The 12,079-nt window shown below is 30.6% G+C and overlaps 1 protein-coding gene across 1 annotated transcript; it reads left to right on the top strand.

Moving 5' to 3' along the window:
* Nucleotides 1-7,407: 7,407 nt before the first annotated feature.
* LOC145614615 (CO(2)-response secreted protease-like) lies at nucleotides 7,408-11,244 on the top strand. Its single transcript, XM_081669678.1, has 9 exons — nucleotides 7,408-7,609; nucleotides 8,020-8,285; nucleotides 8,407-8,518; nucleotides 8,651-9,164; nucleotides 9,256-9,356; nucleotides 9,438-9,683; nucleotides 9,767-9,881; nucleotides 9,972-10,188; nucleotides 10,438-11,244. The coding sequence occupies exons 1-9, from the start codon at nucleotides 7,437-7,439 to the stop codon at nucleotides 11,001-11,003; spliced, it is 2,310 nt and encodes a 769-aa protein (XP_081525804.1). The 5' UTR covers nucleotides 7,408-7,436; the 3' UTR covers nucleotides 11,004-11,244.
* Nucleotides 11,245-12,079: the final 835 nt, after the last annotated feature.

Here is a 12,079-nt window from a genome sequence, read left to right as displayed (position 1 = left end):
CAACCTATTATAAACAAACCTTTACTCACAAGTTCCAGATCGAACTTGCTACATAGTAGAACCCTATCCTACCCAATCTAAGTCCCACACTTAGATTCTCTTGTACTCCCAAAGTACTACAATACATAGCTTCACACTAGAAGCCCTCACCACTGTATGCAATGTTAAATTCACACTCTCACCCAAATAACCCATCGAATACAAATTATATGACACCTAGTATATGTTAGGTAAGCAATGCACGAAATCTGAAACCAACATGACAAGGTTATAAGCTTGGCAAACTTACACAAATTATACTCTGAGATTTCTTCACGCATAACTCACAAAACTTATGAAATGAGATCCCTACTATTTATACAAGATGAACTCGTATAGCAAGTAGGGTTTTACAAAACATAAATAAGTTTATTTAACTAAATCTCAAAACACGGTTTTATGTAAATCATTTGAAAGAAAGTCTTTACAGAAAAATAAGATAAAGAAAGATTTAACAAAAGGAATAATATCTTTTTGTTAAACATATTTTAAGAAATAAAAACAATTAGAAAATCTTTTCTTAAAATTTATTATTTATCTTTTCCTATTTTAATTAAATTTGCCAAGCAACTTGTCATGCTTCTAATAGGTTTCATGTGTATATCTACTTAACATATTTAACAATAAATTTAGAAGATAAAATCTTAACTAAATAAATATTGATGTGCCACGATTCTGTAAATGTGGACTACTTGGGCTTCACGCAGGCGAAGTTCTTTCTGTCTTCGATCGTAAACAAAGTTGACACCTCAGCTAGCTGTCTTCAAGTTCCTGTTAGGGAACTTAGCTCTTGTTAGAGAACTCTTCTTCTCTTTTGTTTGACTTTTCTCCAAAGGCATATTCATGTCTTCTTAGCTTGGGTTAGGCCCTGTTCTCTTCACCTTAAAAAAATAATATTAAGTAAAAATAATTTCAGTTCAGTAAAAATAAGTTCAATTCAGTAAAAATAATTTCAGGTCAGTAAAAATAAGTTCAGTTCAGTAAAATTCAGTTTTCTTAAAGAAGAATTATAATAGAAAATCAGTAAAAATAATTTCAGTTCAGTAAAAATAATTTCAGTTCAGTAAAATTAAGTTCAGTTCAGTAAAAATACTTGTGTTTTTGGCTGTGAGAATCGATTCCAAAATCTTCTGAAATCGATCGAAAAGCTCTAACCACTTGAGGTATCCCTCATTCTCAAAATCAAGCTTGTTAGATTACTTACATTTCACACGCACATTTTAACTTTCTCTAATGAAATCAAATAGAATCAAAGGATGTGTAAAATAAATAAATAAAATCAAAGGAGTCCATCAAATGTTATTGGGCTTAATTAACCTATTGGGCTGATTGCAACTATTTCGTTCCCTATAATACAAGCTTTTAGCTTTATAAAACCATTTTCTAGACAATAGCCTAGCTATGGGCTAGCCATTTTTTTTTTCATTTATTGCCTTATAGTTCCTTATAGATATTACAATCTAGCCTTTTACTCCAAAACTCCATAATTGTATAATGATTATATGATACCTTTTTTGTTTCATTTTATATTACTTGATTAAATAGGTTTTTTAATTTTTATTTTATTTAATGTGAATGAGTCATAAGTACAAATAAGTTACAAATATGGGTGGAAGATTTGAAATCATACATAGGACATCACCCACATCAGTATTAACCATTAGGCCAAGACATCATTGATAGATAGAGGGTGTACTTGAATTGGATCGATTCCCTAAAAATCTAACAATAAAATGAATTTTCACATTAATTATGGTTTATAGAAATATATATTATTTATATATATTACAAAAAAAAAAAAAAAAAAAAAAAAAAAAAAAAAAAAAAAAACAAGATGGCATGACATCAAAATTAGTAGCTAACCCAGTCTAGCAATAATTGAATATTGAGACTTATCATATATATAATGTGAATAAATAACCTGTCTTGTGTGCGGCCGGTAACTTAAAGTAACCCCTATAACATGGACTAAGGCCAGTTCTCTTCAGCTTAAGTTCAATTCAGTTTAGTTCAGCTCCAATCAGTTCAGTTCAGTTCAGTTCATTTCAACTTTAATAAGTTACTTCAGTTTATCTTTATGTCTAATAATATTGCTAATGATAATTTAAGCCAAATTTCATACTTTTTAGCATTTATTACAAAAACGATAATAATAATAATAATAATAATAATAACAATAATAATAACAATAATAATAATAATAATAATAATAATAATAATAATAATAATAGTAATATTATTATTATTATTATTATTATTATTATTTTTCATAAATATTTTAATATGCATTTTTGTATACACACTTATAAATATAATAATACATAATCAAAAATCAATTATCCGTAGTTAAAAATCACTAATTAATAGTCAAACAGTTCAATTCAGTTCAGTTTAGTTTAGTTCAGTTCAGCTCTAATAAGTTCAGTTCAGTAAATCAGAATAGGCTCTAAGTAACCCCAGTAATACCAATCGAGTAACCCTAAAATGCTGACCGAGTAAGGCCATGTTCTTTTGAGCTTCTGGGCAGAGCAGAGCAGATTAAATTTCAGCAGAGCAGATTAAATTTCAGCAGAGCAGAGCAAAGCAGATTTCAGAATAGCAGAGCAGAGTATAGCCGAGCAGAGCAGAACAGATTTCAACATTATTATTAATACTATTATCAATGTTATTATTATTAATGTTATTATTATTATTATTATTATTATTATTATTATTATTATTATTATTATTATTATTATGTGCATATAGATTTAGGTGAGTGAAAGCATAAATATATGTGTACCATATTCAACATATGTTAATAGTAGAAAGATAAAAGACAACGGTTTTCTTATATTTATTTCACAAAAATTTTAAAATATAATGATTTAATGAGTGATAATGATTTTACTAATAAATTTGTCTTAATCATATATTTTTAACCCTAAAATAACAATAATATACAAAGTACTACTTGAAAACAACCTCTTTTTTTTTTAATTCTTAAATTATATGGAAAGATTTAAAAATTAAATTTAACTCTATGAACTATCAATCAATACCCACATAAAATATTTTTTCATATTGTGATTCTAATATCAAATGTTTATAAAAGAAATTGTTATTAATTTTTATTATATATTATTAATACTATTTATTTTTTTGAAAGAATTGGTTTAATTATTAGAAATTATTAATTAATAATATTATTAAATATTAATTCTTAATAGTTTGAAATATTAAATATTATTATTGATAATTATTATTATTAATTATTATTATGATTAATAAACATTAATTATTATTAATATTAGTAATTATTAAAATTATTTTTAATGTTAATAATTATTATAATTATTCAAATTAATAAATTATTATCATCAATATAATATTAATTATTATTATTGAATATTAATTATTAGTGTTGTTATTATTAATTATTATTTCAAAATAGAGCATAGCAGAGCAGATCATATTTCTTTTGAGCAGAGCAGAGCAGATTTAATTTGAGCAGAGCAGAGCTTAGCAGAGCAGAGCAGCTCTAAAGAACGGGGCCTAACTCTATAACAATGACGAAATGACCCCTTTATCACTGACCAAGTAACCCCCATTACACTAGCAAAATATAGTCACACACATCAGACTTTGTGTAAAATAAAAGGAGGTTTTGGGTGATAAATTTCACTTTTCCAAAATCCCTCTCTCTCTCTCTCTCTCTCTCTCTCTCTCTCTCTCTCTCTCTCTCTCTCTCTCTCTCTCTCTCTCTCTCTCTCTCTCTCTCTCTCTCTCTCTCTCTCTCTCTCTCTCTCTCTCTCTCTCTCTCTCTCTCTCTCTCTCTCTCTCTCTCTCTCTAACCCTACCTTCTTGCTTTAAAAAAATGCCAACTTTTCTTTTTAATTTTTTTTTTTAAAAAATCAAATTTATTATTGGGCCTACATGACATCATCATTCATCAACACATTTTTTTAGTAATATATATATATTTTTTTTATTTTATTTTATCAACAATTCTAAAACCCACTAATATTACCCTCTAATTTTTTTTAGGAGATAAAATTATGAAAAAAATAGAGAATCAAGCTTGATAGATTACTTATATTATTATTGCGTGCGTCCTTTAACTTGTCTCTAATAAAATCAAATAGAATCAAAGGAGACCATTAAATGCTATTGGGCTAATTAACCTATTGGACGGGAAAATACAAGTTAATCTGCCAGATAAACGAATTTTTGTTAATCTGATGGCATTTTTGTAAATATATTGAAAAAGCAGGGTCATTTATTCATTACTTTTGGTGAGCTGTCCAATTACTGTTTGCTTTTTGCTTTTACTGTTTGGTGAGAAAATTACACATGTACCCCTCAACTAGTACATGAAAAACGCATATACTCCTCCATTGCTACTTGAAAAGACAATTATACCCCTAGATAAACAAATTTTGTTTATCTGGGGAATTGACTGGGTATCCCTCCTATTGGACTGCTGTGTAACGATTACATTTCCAAGCTTTTAGCTTGATAAAACCATTTTCTAAATAATGGCCTATGGGCTAGTCAGTTGGGTTTTATTTTTAATAATTTTTAAATGCCATATAGTCCCTTATAGATATTACAATCTAGCCTTATACTCCATAATTGTATAATGATTATATGATACTCTTTTCGTTTCATTTTACTTGATTATATAATTTTTTTATAAACAAATTAAATTAATGCAAATGAGGACCTGTTCATATTACTTAATTTCAGTTCAGTTCAACTCAGCTCCTAATTTCCTTCTATTATTCATTTCAGCTCAGTTCAGTTCAGCTCCATTCAGTTCAGTTCAGGTCCAATGAGTTCAGTTCAGTTTAGTTCAGTAAATATGAATAAACCCTGAGTCATAACAAGGGCCAATAAGTTACAAATGAGGGTGGATGATTTGATCGAACCTGAGACCTATCATACATAAGACATCACTCATATCAATCTTAACCAATAAGTCAAGACATCATTGATAGATGTACTTGAATTGGCTCAATTCCCACGAAGTCCTTGCCATTGGATGAAAGTGGAGCACTAAATCCAAGGTTGCTAAAGAAAGGTGTATATTGGATGACTATAGGGAGTATAATTAGCACAAAAACTTGCAAATCCAGCCTCTGTGTTTTGCCCATAAATTTGTAGCACGACGCAAATTGTACATTTTTGACAAAAACATAACTTACTATTCAATTTAATGTTCTTCGGATATTCTTTAATAGATGATAACTAGGTTAGGTCCCGTGCCATGCACGATTATTTTTATTATCCATATTTTTTTGACAAATTAATCTATTTATAGCATGAATAATATAAAAGTTGTTCAATATCTTGAACAAAATTGAAGTAACATGAATATTTGATCAAAATGATATTCTTAAAAAATATTCCAACAAAATAACATCTTAAAAAAAATTATATATTTCCTTATTATTCCATAATTAATTTTGTATCAACATAAAAATGATACATATTATTGCTCATTTATATAGTTGACAAAAAACAAATTATTTTTTTTTTAAAAAAAAAATTAACTTCCTTCAAAAACTATTAATTAATTATTAAAAAAATATACTAATGATACACCAGAAATTAACACGTATCATTGCTGGTATGTCTTTTAGTATAAATATAGTTCTTGATGGGAGTTACATAGATAATGGGTTTGCTCCTCTAATTTACATGTTTTTTTATAGTGAGAATATTGTCATACTCCACTTCTCATTCTATTTCTCTTATAAGAAGTGCATGAGTTTAAAGTAACATACCAACTGAGTCACACTTAGATAGGGAGTGTATTTTTTTAAATTAATCAATTAATACTTTTTCTTCTTCCTTCCTTTTTTTTTTTTTATTTATTTTTTATTTTTTTTAAGTCACAGCACTTTTTATTTAATGTTTACTGATTTAATATATCTAATTACCAACATGTAAAATTGGAAAAAAACTGATACTCCCTCCATTTTTAATAAGTATATTAACGATCAAAATCTTATCTTAACAAGTGTGCCCTTTATAAATATAAAGTAATAAAAAAAAAATAAAAATAAAATAGGAGTACATCGAATCATTGTACCAAATTTTCTTAGATATGTTAGACAAACATGTATAACGAAAAAATTACATTGTTAGTGAAACTACGTATAGGAGTATATTGTCCAAAATACTTAATCCTTGATTTTTCTCCCTGATGAATTCAAAATAATTAAGTACGGAGTAATAGTTTCTAGCTAGATTTACCAATGTATATTCTTAATCCATTAAAACCTCATATCTCATTTATATCACTCTCTACACTCTACTATGGATATTTCAAGTCAACTTTACTTTTTTTAAATATAATATTTTGAGTTGCTTTGATTTCTTTTTTTTTTTTTTTTGATTTCTTCTGTTTCTTCTTCTTCTTCTTTGCGTCCAACTAATTTGCTTCTTTGCTTTGGTAGAATCAAATGTGTTTCGTTCTTGCAAATACAATGTTACATGTACTATTCTTTTTTGACAGGCTACATGCCTACATGTACTATTCTACTTTTGGATACTTAAAAAAAAAAATTAAATAATTACATTAACAAAATAAAATAAAAACTATATCCATGATCTCAACCTACTTAAATATCCCGTCAAAAAAAAAAAAAAAACCCTACTTAAATAGAGTGGAGAGATCTAGATGAGAAAGGAGCTGAGGCACATTGATAAAATTTTGTTTATTTTGATCATCTGACACGGTATGAAGAGCCAGAATGACAAGAAATATACTACCTCCGGTTCTTATTACTCGCAACAAAGGAATATTTTATTTCTCATAAATAATAGCTCTTTGTTGCGAGTAATAAGAACCGGAGGTAGTATGTGAATCAATTTGAATTTATGCTAGTAGGCCCTTCAAATCATACATAAAATTTCTTCTTCCCACTGAAATACCACTTACAACAACTACATAAGAAAGTTCCCATCCACAAATTTATAGCACATTGGTGCCTTTGTTCATCACCTTGCATTGATTTGTGCACACAAATTTACTTGTATATTTTATATAATATGCTTTGCCTTAAATACTATAGCAGCAATATAAGTAAAGATTTAGTGTATATCTAATTACTCAATTTACTTGAATCCTATCTTAATCTTAATGAATAATCTTATCTTCATTCAACCATTTCCTCCCACCATGTATATACAGCACCATGATAAATATATAATGGCGCACTTTATGTTAATACTTGTATTGGTGCTGTTTACGCATGCGCACTTTTTGTATATGGCATGATCAGATCATCATGAATTCTTTCACTGCATCAGTGCAACTCTAGACTATATATATATATGATGCATTAGCTGCATGAGATGAGTGCAAACATATATATTACCTTAAGAAATTAAACGTTGTTTGTAAGAAAATGATCACGAATATATCTCTTTCCTTTCTGTTTTTCTACTTTGTGTTCTTCTTCTCCCTACATTACAAAGAAAGTGATGCTACTACGGCGCCTCAGAATGGCAACGTTTATATTGTGTACATGGGGGCTTACAAGAATAGCCATGATATGCTTCTTAGCTCTTTGTTAAGAAGGTATGCTACATTAATCATGTATATGTTGTTTTAATCTACTCCATTTGGTTCGTAATAATTGCAATACTTTGACTTTTTTTTACTACTATTTATAATTTTATATGCTTATTTTGACTATAACTTTTACCAATATATAAAAAACATATGTTGTCATAAAAAATAATTTTGGATTAGTCTTTATATATTTTCATTATATTAAACTTTTATACTTCTTTATAATACATAATTACAAATATTAATGGTAAAAGTTGTGCATTGACTTATATATCAGTCAAAGTGTTGCAATTATTATGAACAATATTAGATCATTTACGTACTGTCGTACTTTACATAGCCATATAGTTATTCATAAGTTCAATTTTACTGCACTTAAAATTGATTTATTTATGTATGTGAAACTCTTGTTGTAGGAATAAGAAAGCATTAGTACACAGCTACAAGAATGGGTTTTCAGGATTTGCTGCACGGTTATCAGACTCAGAGGCTAGTCAAATGAGGAAACAACCTGGAGTTGTTTCAGTGTTTCCAGATCCTCTGCTTCAACTTCATACAACGCGTTCATGGGATTTCTTAGAGTACGAAACTTCTGTGTTAATTGACTCCCAACCACGCGTTAATGCAGTTCCAGTGTCAGCCTCTAAAGGATCAGATACCATTATTGGGATTTTAGATACAGGTATATTTCTTTAATTACTAAGCTAAGTTAGCTGTATGTACTATTGTACTGCATTCTCTATTGAAATTCTTCTAGTTAATTTTAGTTTTCTAGATTCTGACCATTTTTTTTTTAAGTATAGGTATCTGGCCAGAGTCTGAGAGCTTTGGCGACGAAGGAATGGATCCGATTCCTTCAAGATGGAAAGGGAAGTGTATGGTGGGACAAAACTTCACTACTTCAGATTGTAACAAGTATGTATGGAACTATACATGATATATATTTTCTAGTATATTATATGTCAGATTTGTTAAAAGTTTTTTCAAGAACATTATTACAGCATGTATTTGTAATCTTAAGTAATCAAAAGGTGTATATATTTGTAGAAAATTGATAGGAGCAAGATACTATAAAGATGAAGACAGTGAATCACAAACGCAGTCGCCTAGAGATGAAATAGGCCACGGCACACATGTAGCATCAACAGCAGCAGGTGTCTCAGTAGCAAACGCTTCATACTATGGCTTAGCTAACGGTGCAGCAAAGGGTGGATCTCCAACATCACACATAGCTATGTATCGTGTTTGCTTCCCTGATGGATGCCCTGGATCTGCTATCTTGGCTGCTTTTGATGACGCGATTGCAGATGGTGTTGATATGCTGTCCTTATCACTTGGAGCATCATCATCATTTGCACCTGATTTCTCCACTGATCCTATTGCTATAGGTGCATTCCATGCAGCACAAAAGGGGATCACCGTTCTCTGCTCTGCAGGAAATGACGGCCCTTCTCCTCAATCCGTTGTCAACGTGGCTCCTTGGATCATAACTGTTGCTGCTACTACTATAGATCGTGACCTCGAGTCTGATATCGTCTTAGGCAACAACAAAGTGATCAAGGTATTATCATTAGCTTAGTTTGTAGTATAATCTTTTCCTCTTATAACACATAAACTGTGCAAAAATAACTCCTTGCTTATTCAAATTTCAGGGTGAATCTATTAACTTCTCTGAGCTTGAAGAGTCTCCAAAATACCCACTGATATCTGGCAGTGCGGCGAAGACTAAGTCTGCAACTGAAGTTGATGCAAAGTAGAGTTTCCTTATTTTATTTTTTACTTTTCGGACGTATGTGTTTTGATGTCATTCAGCATATTTATGTATTATTCCCAGGAATTGCTACCCAAACTCAATTGATGCAGAGATGATAAAAGGAAAAATAGTGCTTTGTCAGCATGCAGACAACAGTATATATAGCCCCGGAATGAAACTAACAGCAGTCAAGAAGAGTGGCGGTGTAGGAATTATAATAGTTAATGATAAAACGCGGTTGGTTGCCAGTAATTCAGGAACCTTCCCAATGACTGTCATTACCTCAAAGGATAGTGCAGAGATCCTTGCATACATCAACTCGACTGAGTAAGATACTAAGATGTACAAGTATATTTCTTTCTTTCATACGTTGTATTATATGAGCTAATTGTACAAATACTTTGTTAAAGAAATTCGGTTGCAACAATCTTAGCTACAAAAACAATCCCAGCATTTAAGCCAGCACCAACAGTTGCCTATTTCTCAGCAAGAGGTCCTGCAGCAGGCCTTAAAAACCTTCTCAAGGTAAGACCGGCCATCTTTTGTTTGGTTGAAGAACGAACATTTTTTGTTTTACTTGTAACTAACTAAAATTTTATCCCAAACATTATGCAGCCTGATATTGCAGCACCAGGAGTAAATATCCTAGCAGCATGGTTAGGTAATGACAAATCAAAAGAAACCACGCCTGAGGGAAGAGAGCCTCCTCGATTCAACTTGCTATCTGGAACTTCTATGGCTTGCCCTCATGTTGCAGGCATTGCTGCCAACATTAAATCCCAGAATCCTTCCTGGAGTCCTGCTGCTGTAAAGTCTGCTATAATCACGACTGGTAAGTGATCAAAGCATCAAAATTTTATACTTACTGCAAATGATCTGAAGTTCGTGACCATAAATAGTCTTGCATATATCCTAATTGCTAATACTTGATAAAAAATAACTTATTTTTTTCAATTTTCAAACTAAATGCGGACTAATCTGAAAAACTCATTCTGAAATCTGATTATGGGAACTTAAAATGAGAAGAAGCGATTAAAAATGTTTTTGTGAATACTTACTGAAGGATTTACCTTATTGACAGCAATTCAAATCAACAATTTAAAAGAGCCAATAACAACACAAACAGGAGAGGATGCCACACCATATGATTATGGGGCAGGGGAGGTAAGCCCGACAGGAGGAATACAACCAGGATTGGTGTATGACACCGACCCAGCAGACTACTTGCAATTTCTGTGCTATTATGGATATGATATCTCTGCTATAAAGCTTATTGCAACTGAACTTCCTAGTGGATTTGCTTGTCCTAAAAATTCAAGCAAGGACATGATATCGAACATGAACTATCCATCAATAGCTATATCCATGAACGCTACGACAGAACCTGTTACAGTTAAGAGGACTGTCACTAATGTTGATACTGATGAAGCCACAACCTATACTGTAACTATAGATAAACCTGCAGGGCTGGAGGTAAATGTCAGTCCAAATGAACTAAAATTTACAGCAGATGCCAAGAAATTGAATTACGAGGTTACATTCTCTCCCTCTTCTTCTGCTAAAGGAGATCTGTTTGGAGCAATCACATGGACAAACAAGAAGTACAAAGTGAGAAGTCCATTTGTTGTAAACCGAGGTGGAGTTTGATATCGGTTTTAGTACATAGATATCTCATGGTATGATAGAATATCATGCCTGATAACCCTAGTGTTACATTATCCTTCTACATAACAAGAAAGCTTTACCCTGGAGTACCAGAGAGAAATTGTATCAAAGTGATTAGGACATCAAGAATTTGAAACATTCTAGATGAACAGCTACTTTCTGTATCAACAAAATGTAGTCTTGTAAAGTTTCTTTGACAATGTATAATGTCAGTAATAAGTCCAACTAATACTTCGAAAATTACAAGATTCACAACCTGATAGTACTTCTGTAGTGTGAATGATATACAATAAAATACTAAACCAAATTTATTGATCAACCTTCAACAAATCAAATTAGACTACAATACTTTAGAAGTGGCCTATAATTAGGGACGGAGGGAGTAACTCTTTCATTGCCAAATTGAGGGCTATGTTATTAACCTGATAGTACTTCTGTAGTGTGAATGATATACAATAAAATGGACTGCTCTTATATGTAGCAAACTCATACCTATTCTATGAAAAGCATGCAATTAAAATAAGATTTAATTGCGTGAAAATGCAGAATAAATAGCAATAATTTAGGGCTGCTCATGTAGTCATGTGTAAGAATAATAGAGGTTTAAAATCACTAATTTGAGTGACCAACAAAGTAGTACTTTCCTTAAACAATGAAATGAAAGTTACTAATGAAAAGCACATCAATTTTTTCATGTTGTGGGTTGTGGCAGGTTGTGCAATTATAATATCTGAAACACTGATTAACATCATTTAAGAACAACTTCATCTGTTTAATTATGATTAATAAAAAGAGCTGTTAATTTGTAATAAATACAAGCATACAAATAATAATTTGAATCTATTAATAGCATATTTCATCTAGTCATCTAGTAACATTATAATCTATGATACCTAGCAAGTTTTTCCTATCAACATTGTAACCCAAGCTCATGAGCAGGCCTAACCATATAAGCTACAAAATTGACATTTTTGAGATAGAATAACAAGTTAAAAATCAAGTAATCATTGTAAGCTTCATGTTGAGTTACAAACTGAGCTAAGCTTTGAAACAGTTGA

This window comes from Chenopodium album, chromosome 25, assembly GCF_948465745.1.
Source record: "Chenopodium album chromosome 25, dcCheAlbu1.1, whole genome shotgun sequence".
Lineage (NCBI taxonomy): Eukaryota > Viridiplantae > Streptophyta > Magnoliopsida > Caryophyllales > Amaranthaceae > Chenopodium > Chenopodium album.
This window is presented reverse-complemented; position numbering and strand designations above follow the sequence as displayed.